The sequence below is a fragment of the Hypanus sabinus genome, chromosome 28, assembly GCF_030144855.1.
Source record: "Hypanus sabinus isolate sHypSab1 chromosome 28, sHypSab1.hap1, whole genome shotgun sequence".
NCBI lineage: Eukaryota > Metazoa > Chordata > Chondrichthyes > Myliobatiformes > Dasyatidae > Hypanus > Hypanus sabinus.
Genome location: NC_082733.1, coordinates 35652516 through 35666713, shown reverse-complemented (window position 1 = coordinate 35666713; position 14198 = coordinate 35652516). Strand labels below are relative to the sequence as shown.

At 47.2% G+C, this 14198-nt stretch overlaps 1 protein-coding gene across 1 annotated transcript in view; it reads left to right on the top strand.

Annotated features, from left to right (window-relative positions):
* The window catches only part of LOC132382363 (solute carrier organic anion transporter family member 3A1-like), a 222070-nt gene that overhangs the window by 170808 nt on the left and 37064 nt on the right, over positions 1-14198 (top strand). Inside the window, exons 5-6 of the mRNA XM_059952482.1 lie at positions 3765-3929; positions 9340-9538. Of these exons, the coding sequence (XP_059808465.1) occupies positions 3765-3929; positions 9340-9538 (364 nt within the window). The remainder of the gene's footprint in view (positions 1-3764; positions 3930-9339; positions 9539-14198) is intronic.

Here is a 14198-nt window from a genome sequence, read left to right as displayed (position 1 = left end):
CTACCTCACTCCCAACCCTACCTCACCCCCATTCCCTACCTCACCCACTTCTCCTACACACCCATTCCTTACCTCACTCCCAACCCCTACCTCAGCCCCCTTCCCCTACACCCCCATTCCCTACCTCACCCCCACCCCTACATCCCCATTCCCTACCTCACTCCCAACCCCTACATCCCCATTCCCTACCTCACCCCCACCCCTACATCCCCATTCCCTACCTCACTCCCAACCCCCACACCCCCATTCCCTACCTCACTCCCAACCCCTACATCCCCATTCCCTACCTCACTCCCAACCCCTACCTCAGCCCCCTTCCCCCACACCCCCATTCCCTACCTCACTCCCAACCCTACCTCACCCCCATTCCCTACCTCACCCACTTCTCCTACACACCCATTCCTTACCTCACTCCCAACCCCTACATCCCCATTCCCTACCTCACCCCCTTCTCCTACACCCCCATTCCCTACCTCACTCCCAACCCTACCTCACCCCCATTCCCTACCTCACCCCCTTCTCCTACACACCCATTCCCTACCTCACTCCCAACCCCCACACCCCCATTCCCTACCTCACTCCCAACCCCTACATCCCCATTCCCTACCTCACCCCCTTCTCCTACACACCCATTCCCTACCTCACTCCCAACCCCCACACCCCCATTCCCTACCTCACTCCCAACCCCTACATCCCCATTCCCTACCTCACTCCCAACCCCTACCTCAGCCCCCTTCCCCCACACCCCCATTCCCTACCTCACCCCCACCCCTACATCCCCATTCCCTACCTCACTCCCAACCCCCACACCCCCATTCCCTACCTCACTCCCAACCCCTACATCCCCATTCCCTACCTCACTCCCAACCCCTACATCCCCATTCCCTACCTCACTCCCAACCCCCACACCCCCATTCCCTACCTCACTCCCAACCCCTACATCCCCATTCCCTACCTCACTCCCAACCCCTACATCCCCATTCCCTACCTCACTCCCAACCCCTACCTCAGCCCCCTTCCCCCACACACCCATTCCTTACCTCACTCCCAACCCCTACATCCCCATTCTCTACCTCACCCCCTTCCCCCACACCCCCATTCCCTACCTCACTCCCAACCCCCACACCCCCATTCCCTACCTCACTCCCAACCCCTACATCCCCATTCCCTACCTCACTCCCAACCCCTACATCCCCATTCCCTACCTCACTCCCAACCCCTACCTCAGCCCCCTTCCCCCACACACCCATTCCTTACCTCACTCCCAACCCCTACATCCCCATTCTCTACCTCACCCCCTTCCCCCATACCCCCATTCCCTACCTCACCCCCACCCCTACCTCAGCCCCCTTCCCCTACAGCCCCATTCCCTACCTCTCTCCCAACCCCTAACTCAGCCCCCTTCCCCTACATCCCCATTCCCTACCTCACCCCCTTCCCCCACACCCCCATTCCCTACCTCGCCCCCACCCCTACCTCAGCCCCCTTCCCCTACATCCCCATTCCCTACCTTGCCCCCACCCCTACCTCAGCCCCCTTCCCCTACACCCCCATTCCCTACCTCACTCCCAACCCTACCTCACCCCCATTCCCTACCTCACCCCCTTCTCCTACACCCCCATTCCCTACCTCACTCCCAACCCTACCTCACCCCCATTCCCTACCTCACCCACTTCTCCTACACACTCATTCCTTACCTCACTCCCAACCCCTACATCCCCATTCTCTACCTCACCCCCTTCCCCCACACCCCCATTCCCTACCTCACCCCCACCCCTACCTCAGCCCCCTTCCCCTACAGCCCCATTCCCTACCTCTCTCCCAACCCCTACCTCAGCCCCCTTCCCCTACATCCCCATTCCCTACCTCACCCCCTTCCCCCACACCCCCATTCCCTCGCCCCCACCCCTACCTCAGCCCCCTTCCCCTACATCCCCATTCCCTACCTCACCCCCTTCCCCTACACTCCTCATTCCCCACCTCACTCCCCTTACCCTACCTCACACCCACATCCCCTATCTCACCCCTTCCCCTATCTCACCCCTTCCCCAATCTCACCCCATTCCCCTACCTCACACCCACATCCCCTATCTCACCCCTTCCCCAACCTCACCCCATTCCCCTACCTCATACCCCCATCCCCTCCCTCACCCCATCCCCCACCTCACTCCCCATACCCCAACACTCTACATCACCCACCCCCCCCCCGCCACTCCCCACTCCCTGACTCAAACCCCCACCTCATGAGCATTCTGGCAATAAAACAGCCCTGAGTTCAACTCCCACCGCTGCCTGTAGGGAGTTTGTACATTCTCCCTGTGACCATGTGGGTTTCCTCCGGGTGCTCTGGATTCCTCCCACAGTCCAAAGACGTGCGAGTGAGTAGGTCGATTGGTCACGTGGGGTGTAATTTGATGGTGTGTGCTCATTGAGCCAGAAGATCCGGTTACCATGCAGCATGCTGGTCAATCTGCACTCTCTCGAAACCTTCCCCATCCTTAATATAATGAGGCTAAAATCCTTCAATTCCTGTCATCTTCCTACTGTAAGAATGCTTTTGTGCCCCCTAATTATTGACACTTCTGATATGAGAAATAAGTCTTTTATCTCTCCTTGTCTTGGCCTCTTATCATGTTACACACTCAAATTCAAAACATGGCAGGCACTATTTTAGGGAGTTCCCATGACAACCTCAGAAAAAGCTGGAAACACTCAGCAGGTCGGTCAGTATCTGTGGAGGAAGAATTGGAATCCATATCCCAGGTTCAGGCAGCATCTGTGGAAAGAGAAACATATTGAACGTCTTGAGCTGAAACATTATAGAGTCATAGAGCACTACAATGCAGAAGCAGATCCTTAGACCCAACTAGGCCATGTCAAACCATTATTCGGCCATCTCCCATCAACTCACACCTGGACCTTAGCCCTCCATACCCTTTCCATTCACAAACTGACACAATCTTCTCCTAAATGTTGAATTTGAACCCAGATTCAGCACTTGCACAGGCAACTCATTCCATACTCCTACCCGGCCCCAGAAATAAAGAAGATTCACCCTAAATATAAATGCATCGAGCACTACAGCACAGAAACAGGAACTTTGCTGTTGTTCTTTCTGTAGGTGCCGCCTGAACCTAAAATATTACTTCTGTTTCTGTCAGGCCCACGCAGGCAGGCACCTCTCAGTATGTACCTGCGTAATTACCTGCCACCACTTTCCAACTTACACCTGATGCCTATTCAATCCCAGCTTTCATCCCCAATCTTTGTTCACTCATACAAACCAGCCAGCCTCAGCCGTTGGTCCTATCCTTCAGTTACATTCTTGCCTTGTCACATTGAGATTCCATTCTTTCTTGTTTTGTGCCTCTCCTGTTTGTTATTAGTCATTGTCAAGTATTTAATATTTCAGTAGTATTTGAGTAATATTGTAAATATATTGTTTGAATAAGCATTTTTGTTCTTTAAATAATTCATTATGTGTATAAATACATGAATTGGATACATCATCATGATACTGCGTGCTTTACTTAAAGCAAAAACATGAAGTTAGACTCACATTTCGTCCCTTGAATTAATTTAATATTTTGAAGCTACAGAACATAAGTTGTCACTCCCCGCTAACTCGTCTGCACTGCTTTGCTTTTGGGTGAAGCCTCCTCGACAGTTCCAGACAGTCTCTTTCCCCACAGATGCTGCACAACCAGCGACGTTTTTTTTACTTGTCGGTGTTCTCACTGCTGAGGGCCTTGCTTGTGTTCCAGTGATCCCGAAGGTGACCAAGCACTTGTTGTCAAACCCCGTGTTTACCTGCATCGTGCTCGCCGCCTGCATGGAGATTGCAGTGGTCGCCGGATTTGCTGCCTTCCTTGGCAAGTACCTCGAGCAGCAGTTCAACCTCTCGGCTTCCTCCGCCAACCAGCTGCTGGGTGAGTCAGACCTTGGGGTCGCCCGCGGTTCCAGGCTGCAATAAAGTCGGAGGGTTGACCTGATCTGTCACCCCCGCCCCCCCTTAGTTGTATCAGAAACCCAACCCATCCACCGTCAATCCCACAGTCTTATTGTGACTCGGTCTGTTGACTGAGAGGGAAATATTGGGGAAAGACTCTCCCCTTGCTTCCTGAGGCAAGTTACCAGAGATTGAGACTCAGGTACACATTTATTTAACACACGTACATCAAAACGTACAGTGAGATGGGCCATTTGCTTTCACGGCCAATGCGATGTGCTGGGGACAGGCAGCAAGTGTCACCAACGCTGACATAGCAGGCCCAGGGTGGTCGACAGAACAGCAGCAGCAGAAAGAAAGGCAAAAGAAGCCCCTTTCCTCCCTCTCATCCACCAACACACACAGAGACAGGGGTAGGCTCCCCCCCACCCCAGGCCTCCCACTTCTGCTGGACTCGCAGACATTGGGTCTGTTACCTTTCCAGGGGACCAGCAGGCCCATGTCCAGTTAGGTTCAAACTGGGGGACCACACTCTGTCATATTAAGCCCTTTATAATTTATGTGATTCATGTAAGGGGCAAGTAGACTTTTAGAGAAGTTTTGCGGCTGGTTACTACTGGTTATTAACATTGCACAAAGGACTGCGGGTGTTGGAATCTGGTACAGGAGCTCAGTGGGTCAAACAGCACCTATGGAGAGAAATGGACAGTTGATGTTTTGGGTCAAGATCTTTCATCTGTCAAAGGGGGTGATGAATCAGCATACAGGAGGGAGATTGAAAACTTGGCTGAGTGGTGTCATAACAACAGCCTCTCACTCAATGTCAATAAGCCCCAGGAACTGATTGTAGACTTCAGGAGAGGGAATCCAGAGGTCCATGAGTTAGGACTCATCAGAGAGGTGGAGAGGGTCAGCATCATTAAATTCCTGGGTGTCACTAAGAGGACCAGCCCAGGACACATCATATAAATGTAATTGCAAAGAAATCACGACAGAACCTGTACTTCCTCAGGATTAGGCAGAGATTTGACATGTCATCAAAAACCTTGACAAACTTCTATAGATGGTGGTGGAAAGTGTGCTGCATTGCAGCCTGGTACGGGAACACTAAAGCCTTTGAGCAGAAAATCCTACGAAAGGGAGTGGATTCTGCTCGGTGCATCACGGGTAACGCCCTCCCAACCATTGAGCACATCTTCATAAGATGTTGTCATGGAAAAGCAGCATTCATCATCAAAGATCCTCACCACCCAGGCCGTGCTCTTTTCTCGTTGCTGCCATCACGTAGAAGGGACAGGAGCCTCAGGACTCGCACCACCAGGTTCAAGAACAGTTACTACCCCTCAACCATCAGGCTCTTGAACAAAAGAGGATAGCTACACTCATTCTGTTTCTGGTGTTCCCACAACCGATGGTCTCACTTTGAGGACCTCTGATCTTGTTATTCCATGCCCTCATTATTTATTGCTATTTATTTGTATTTGCTTTGCTCAGTTTGCTGTTTCTTGATCCTGTTTACAGTGACTGCTTTGCTAAGCACGCCCACGGGAGAATGAATCTCAGGGTTGTATATGGTGACATGTATGCACTCTGATAATAAATTTTACTTTGAACTTTAAATTTGGACTACAAGGTGCAGGGGAGAGAGCCAGTATGAAAGGTGAGGGGAGGGGCCGGACAAGCGGAACCACTTTTAGTATCACTAACATACGTTGTGAAATTTGCTGTGTTTGTGGCAGCAGTACTGTGCAATACATAAATAGTAACTGTAGGTTACATTAAAAAATTAATAATTAGTGCAAAAGAGGAGGTGTTCACAGGTTCATGGACTGTTCAGAAATACGATGGCAGAGGGGAAAAAGCTGTTTCTAAAACATTGAGAGTGCACGTCTTCAGACTCCTGTACTTCCTCCCCAATGGCAATAATGAAAAGAGGGTATGTTTTGGGATGCTGAGGGTCCATAATGATGGATGCTTTGCGTTTTGAAGGTGTCCACAATGGGATTGTGCCTATGATGGAGCTGGTGGTGTCTACAACCCTCTGCAGCCTCAAAGTTCAAAGTAAATTTTATTATCAGAGTCCATACATGTCAACATATACAACCCTGAGATTCATTTTCCTGCGGGCACACTCAGCAAATCTATAGAATAGTAACTATAACAGGGTCAATGAAAGATGAACTAGAGTGCAGAAGACAACAAACTGTGCAAATGCAAATATAAATAAATAGCAATTAGTAACGGGAACATGAAATAACAATTTAGGGTGAGATCGTTGGGTTGCTGGAACATCTCAATGGATGGGCAAGTGAGTGTAGTTATTCCTTTTATTTGAGAGCCTGATGGTCGTGGGGTAATAACTGTTCCTGAACCTGGTGTTGCGAGTCCTGAGGCTCTTTCGATGCTGCCTCCACACCAGACAGTGATGCAGCCAGTCAGAATACTCTCCACTGTACGTCTGTAGACGTTCCCTCAAGTCTTTGGTGACGTGCTGAGAAAAAAAATGAATAAATGGAGCTGACAAGTGATAGGTAGATCCAGGCGAGGAGGGTGACTGACAGCTGGAGGAAGGATTAGTGGAAATAGTGACAGAGGGTGGAAGATGATAGGTCGAATTACTGAGGGTAGCACGGTAGTGTAATGCTGTTATAGCACCAGCGACCCAGGTTCAGTTCAGCCGTTGTCTGCAAAAAGTCTCTACATTCTCCTGTGACAGTCTGGATTTCCTCCGAGTGCTCTTGTTTCCTCCCACATTCCAAAGACGTACCGGTTTGTAGGTTAATTGGTCATATGGGTATGACACAGCCCATTGGGCCAGAATGGCCTGTTGCCGAGCTGCTTGTGAAAATAATAAATAAATAAATAAATAGAATTTGGCCATTCCAGGCGAATGAAACAGACACGTGTGATTGAGCTCGTTGGTGGAATAAGGACTGACTCAGGCACCATCTTAGCTGGCCACGGGCTAAAATGCCAACCAGACCAAGCAGATCAGATCCTGAGAGGTCCTGACATGGTGAAAGCAGAGAAGATATTTCCTTTATAGAAGAGTGTGGCTCAGGAAATACTGGGTTGATAGATGATCTAATTTACATATTCTGACTTCATGCAAATTTTCCCATAAAATTTTAAACATTTTTCAAGCTAGTAATAATATGTTTCATGGCATTTTTTAATGACTGGATACAGTATATATTCTAATAGTTTAATTATGGGGCGTGTTGGGGTGATTATTCAATGAAGTAAAAGAGTTATAGCAAGTGTGTGTGGTGTGATACAATATGGTTATTACAGAGACAGATATTTGTGACCTATGAAGAAACCTGCTTCCCTCCAGCTGCCAGGAACAGAGCCCTTGTGTAACCCAGGGTCTGTCTGTACTGTGGCCAAAGTTTCAAAATATGGAATTCTCCACTTAAAGGAAGGGGATTTTTTCCTTGCATTCCATCCGTCTTTGGAACTTGCTTCTTCAAAGACTCCTTACATTCTCCCTGATGCTAGTAATGAGAGGAGGGCATGTCCCAGACGGTGAGGGCTTTGTTAATAACTTCTGAAGGTGTCGATAGAGGGGATGTGGGGGCTTGTGCCCATGATAGAGCTGGCTGAATCCACAACCCTCTGCGACCTCTTTTGACCCTGTGCATTGAAAATGGAATATTTCTGAGGCAGAGGTGGTGAGATACGTGATAAGTAAGGAGGTGAATGGTGACCGAGGATCGACGGGAATGGCAGTGACATTACAATTGGATCAGCCACAATCAAGTTAAATGCCACAGCAGATTCAAAGGGTCAAGTGCCCTACCCCTGCTCCTAAATCATAAACACCAGAGATTCTGCAGATGCCGGAAATCCAGAGCAACACATGCGAAAGGCAGACAAAATTAGTTCCCATCACTTTCACCTAACACAGAATTTAATAAGCAAAGACATCTCATTATCCACTTCTGAAATTTGCTTCCATTGACTTCAATACTGACTGTGTTGGCGTAAGTTACTGCATCAAACATTTAGAGCAAGTGACTATAGATGAATTTATGCCTTATAACATGTCTAATGCATTGATTCTACACTCCGGTATAAAGAGTAGGCCATTCAGCCCGTCAATTCTGCTCCACCATTCAACAAGTTCATGTTTGATCCTCTATTCCCGGTGCCACCAACATGCTCTCTCCCCTTACCCACTGATGCCCTCAGTGTGTAGACATCTGATAACCCACTCTTAAAGAATATTCAGCTCTATGGTCTTCTCAGTCCCCAGTGGAAGAGATTTCCACAAGTTCCCCATCCTCAAGGGAAGAACTTAATCTTCATCTCTGTTCTAAGTATCTAGCCCTGTGATTTGAATGCGGAACTCCTGCATCTAGACCAGGGAACTGTCATCACTGCACCCGGACAGCCTCATTGTCCATTCCGTTAAGATCTCCCCTTAGGCTCCACAGTAGCGTAGCAGTTAGCGCAACACAATTACAGCTCGGGGCATCAGAGCTTGGAGTTCAGTCCTGTCATTGTCTGTACGTCCACCCCGTGGAAGGTGTGGCTTTTCTCTGGTTTCCTTCCACAGTCCAAAGACTTACCATGTAGGTTAATATGTCATTGCATGCCGTCCTATGATTGGTTTAGGGTTAAATCAGTGTTATTGAAGGTTGCTGGGCAACATGGTTGGATGCGCCGGAGGTCATTTTCCATGCTATATCACTAAATAAAATAAGTAGTCTTCTCAACTCAAATGAATTATAGCCTACTTGACCCATTCTCTCCTGATAGGACAGTCCCTTCATTCCAGGAATTAGTTTAGTGAACATTCTCTGCACTTTGTCCATAGTAAGTATACCCTTCCTTTAGAGGAGACCAGGACTGCCTTCATACTTCAGTTGCGGTTCCATCAAAGTCTGGGTAACCGTAGTAACTGTAGTAAGCGGCACATGCAAAATACTGGAGGGACTCAGCAGGTCAGGCAGCATCTGTGGAAATGAATAAACAGTCAACGTTTCAGGCCGAGGCCCTTCTTCAGGACTAGAAAGGAAGGGGAAAGATACCAGAATAAAAAGGTAGGGGGCGGAGGAGGGAGGGGAAGGAGGCCAGCTGGAAGGTGATAAGTGAAACCAGGTGGGTGGGAAAGGTCAAGGACTGGAGAAGAAGTAATCTGATAGGAGAGGAGTATGGACGATAGGAGAAAGGAAAGAAGCAGAAGTGACCAGGAAAGGTAACGGGCAGAGTGAAATAGAAGAGGGAAGGAGGGAGGAGAAAGAACTTACCGAAAGGAGAAGATCAGTGTTCATGGCAGTTGGAGGCTACCTAAGCAGAATATGAGGTGTTGCTCCTCCTTGTGAGTGGCCTCACTGTGGCGAAAGAGAACTGGAACAAGCATTCTTCTTTCTCTCTGTCCACAGGAATGACTGCCATTCCCTGTGCATGTCTGGGAATCTTCCTTGGAGGGCTGCTGGTGAAGAAGCTCAGCTTGACAGCCCTTGGTGCTGTCAGGATGGCCATGCTAGTCAACCTCATCTCCACCGGATGCTATATTTCCTTCCTCTTCCTCGGATGTGATACTGGGCCCATAGCAGGAGTCACTGTTCCTTATGGCAACTCGTGAGTACAAATTGTCTCATCAGTGTGCTGTGTCCAAGCATTTTGAAGGCAATAGTTTTCTCTTCCAGATCACTTGTTTGCAAAAGTTTGTTTGCAGAACGATTATTTCAAAACATGTTTGGAATTATTTGTAATGTATGGATCCTTTTCTTTTAGAGCAATGACCCCCTCCCTTAGCACTACGAATTGAACTGTTGTCTATGCACGCGCATTGCTCTCTCTCTCACTCACTACAATGCGAATACACCAATTAAAGCCATCTCCTGCGTGCGTGCTTTTATTTAATTGATATGTAGATGTGCACAGACACAACAAATTGGCAATGAATATGAACCTGAATGTCAGAGAATATCACCAACTGCACTGACAGTTTACGGGCCGAAACAGCAAGAATTAAACGCAGGAGAAGGCTGTCATGGACACTAACAAAGTTGTGAGTGCAGTGCATAGTAACAGTGAAAGACACGCTGAATTTAAAGTGAAAGTAACTTGCAATGGCTTCAGTCAGGTAAGTTGACGAATTTGATAGCACTAATGAAGCCTGGGAGTCATATATCGAGAGGTTTGAGCTGTATTGTAATGTGAACAATGTGGAGGAGCAAAAGAAAGCCCCTGTACTTCTTAGCTTAATGGGCCCAAGAACGTCCAGTCTCATATGCAACCTAGTGACCCTGAAAAGCCAGCAAGCAAGACGTTCAGCGAAGTTGTTGCAATTTCACAAAATCACTTGAGCCTTACGCCACTGGTAATAGCTGAGAGGTTTAGATTTTATAAAAGGAACCAGTCAAAAGATGAAAGCCTTTCTGAATACAGAGCAGAACGGCACAAACTTTCCCAGTAATTTAGAGATGGACTTCCCGATGCATTAAGGGTCAGGCTTGTATGTGGCATGAATACTCAAAAGGGGCTACTATCCCAAAGAGACCTAACCTTAGAACAAGCATTGCCCATTGCAATATCATTAGAGACTGCAGCAAAGGATGAAGCTGAACTACAGCAAAGGAGGTTAGAATGTGAAATCCACAAAATATCTCTGAATGGTGCAAAAAGCCAAAGATGTTATTGATGTGGCAAATCCTCCCTTGATGCAAATGACTGTTGGTTCAATGAAGAAGTCTGCAGAAAGTCACAGACAAGGTCACGTAGAGAGAACGTGCAAGCCAGACATAAAGCACATCCGAGTGAAAAGTCTCAAACACAATACTAAGCAAGTGCATAAAGTTACCAAATGTAAAACAGAATCAGACAACACTGAGCCTGCCAAAGGTGAATTTCATGCCTAGAACTGCATAGTATAACTGAAGCAGATCACAATAGATGTGTCTGGTGTAAAACTGAAAATGGAGATGGATACAGGGACAGCTTTGCCCATAATTCCAGAGGCTGACTACAACAGACTGTTTTCTAATACACCATTAGAGAAAACCACAGACTTGCACAGGTGAAAAAGTGTCTCCCAAAGCGAAACTGAAGGTAAATATGATGTATGGAGGTTGAACACAACAGTTGGAGCTTTATGTATTGAAAAGTGGAGGGCCAGCACTTTTCCGATGTGAATAGTTAAAAAATATCCAACTAGACTGGCACTCAAAGCTCTCAGTGTGGCATCAACAGGCAACTGCAGCCCAAATGTTAGCACTAACCAGAGGCTGCTTAATCCTAATGAGAAAGTGTTTGTGAAGGGAATAGATGAACAGATCAAAGACTTGACCAAAGGCTGTTCAGGATGCCAGAAAGTTCAAAATTCACCCCACAGGCAGCGTTACACCCTTGGGAGTGGCCGTCGTCAGTGTGGCAAAGAGTACAGACTGTTGTGGACTTCGTGTTTCTGATTGCTGTGGATGCTCATTCAAAGTGGCCGGAGGTTATACTGATGTAGTCAACCCCCTCAGAAAAGACTGTCTTCGCTCTGAGAACTATCTTCCCCAGAAATGGCTTCCCAGAACAAATTGTGAGTGACAATAGACCAAAGTACACATCAGAAGAATTCCGACTGTTCGTGAAAAAAAAATGGAAACAGACGTTTCCCAGCAACAAATCTGTTAGCTGAAAGGTTGACCCAAACCTTCAAGAAGTCCATTAAGGTGACGGACAAGAAGGGCATTTCTCGACACACATGGTGGACAACTTCCTCTTTGTGTATTGGAACTCTGTTCATGTGATGACAAATCAAACATCTGCGATGAACAGGAATCTGAGATCTTGCATAGAGCTCCTAAAACCAGACCTCTAGAATGAAGTACAGCATGAACAGTTCAGGCAGTTGCCGAGTGAAACAGCAGGGAACTTCGAAATTGGACAGGAAGTCCTAGTGCATGATTACGGAGAAGACAAGTGCACACTCGGTAGGGTAGCTACGAGGACTGAACCACTGATGTACACAGTGGCTGTTGGAGATCAGGCATATAGACTTTGTGTGGACCAGATACTGGATGTTCAACCAAAGAACACACCTGTGTCAACTGCATCCAACAAGATTGTCACATTACAGTCACTGGACTTACCTCTGTGATGATTGTGTCACTGACAGCAATGCGATGTGGGAAACCAAGAAGGTTGTCTTAGACAAGACACCTTCCAAACCCAGTGGTGCTCCACAGGGCCAGACGCACAACAAGGATGTTATCGTTGACAAGACACCTGCCAAATCTGATGGTACTCCAAAGGTGCTATCCTTAAAGAAACAGAGAGCCACCCAAAAAACTGAACCTTTAGAACTGTGAAATTATTGTGGACTGTTATTGTGAAAGCATGTTTGTTTGGAATATGGGTTTATGAAAGGGAAATTGAATGTTTTGTACATATGCAGTTTTATATTACATTAATACCTTAATGGGGAAGAAGTGCGGAACTATTTCTTTTAGAGCAATGCCCCTACCGCCCCCAGCTCTACGGATTGATCTGTTGTCTACACATGCACAATTTTCTCTCTCTCTCTCTCTCTCTCTCGCTCGCTCGCTGCAATGTGAATACACCTATTAAGGCCATCTCCCGCATGCGTGCTTTTATTTAATTGATATGTAGTTGTGCACAGACACAACAGTATTCCTCGAGTTTTAGTGGTGAATCTGTGGAATTCATTGCCACAGATAGCTGTGGAAGCCAAGTCATTGGGTATCTTTAAAACGGAGGTCAGTAGGTTCTAGTTTAGTAAGGGTGTCAAAGTTTACGGGGAGAAGGCAGGAGAATGGGGTTGAGAGGGATAATAAATCAGCCATGTTGGAAAGGTGGAGCAGACTTGATGGGCTGAATTGCATAATTCTCTTCATAGAGTCATAATCAGAACATTACAGCACAGAAACAGCCCTTCAGCCCATTTAGTTGGTACCAGACCGGACCATTTAAACTGCCTGGTCCCAGTGACCTGAACCAGGACCATAGCTGTCCATACCACTCCCTTCCATGTACCTATCCAAACATCTCTTAAACATTGAAATTGAGCTCACATGCACCACTTGTGCTGGCAGCTCATTCCACACTCTCACAACCCTCTGAGTGAAGAAGTTGCCCCTCATGTTCCTCTTAAACTTTTCACCTCTTACTCTTATCCCCTGACCTCTGGTTGTAGTCCCACCCTACGGTCTATTGGAACTGAATCACATTGTACCAAAAGGCCTCTGATGTATTTTACCCAGCCTCTCTAATTCAGAAAGCTTTGTTCAACAAAATGCAAAATGCTTTCTAAGAACACCTTCGCTTTGTAACGACTGTTATATCAGTGGCCTCCTGTCGGCCTGAGATAAAGCTAGGATATTAGGTGAAAGAATGTGATGCACAAGAAGTTACCTTGGGTCAGGCACTAGAGTGAAATGTGTGAAATAATATAGAATAAGCTTAACAGCCAGAGACCGCTCAGCCCATCTAATGCTGTACATTGTCCTTTGCCACTGGACATAGTGTTGATGCTTTGACCCTCGACCATGCCTGCTGATGTCACTGTTTCTCACGTCTGTGATGCCGGAATGGACCAGGAATGGACAGTTGTAAACCCTCAGTAGTTCAAACTAACACGAGGCAATATTAGGATTACCCCAAGATAGCACAAAGCTTTGCAATTCCAGCGACCCGGGTTCAACTCCTGCCATTGCCTGGAAGGCATTTGTACATTCTCCCCGTGGACGCATGGGATTCCTCCGGGTGCTCCCACAGTCCAAAGATGTACCAGTTGGTAGGTTAATTGGTCATTGTAAGTCGTCCCATCATTAGGGTTAAATCGGAGACTCGGAAGGACCTATTTCACTCTGTATGTCAATAAATAATAAAAAAAATGAAAAGTGGTACTAACCATGAGAAGGAGGAGGAAGCAAATGAAATAAGAGAAGGAAGCCAAGTGGTAGTTTCTCAATTAGTGTTGCCTGAAGTACTGAGATACAGTGAATGGCTTTTCTTCGCTTGCCTTCCAGACAGATGATCTCTGCATAGGTACAATAAAAAAAACAAGATGCAGTTACAGTTAGAGAGAAAGTAAAGTGCAGGCAGACAAATAAAAGGCCTTAAGACCATACGACGTAGGAGCAGAATTAGGCCATTTGGCCCATCGAGTCTGCTCCACCATTCAATCATGGCTGATCCTTTTTTACCCCTCCTCAGCCCCACTACCTGGCCTTCTCCCCAAAACCTTTGATGCCGTGGCCAATCAAAAACTTATCAATTGCCACCT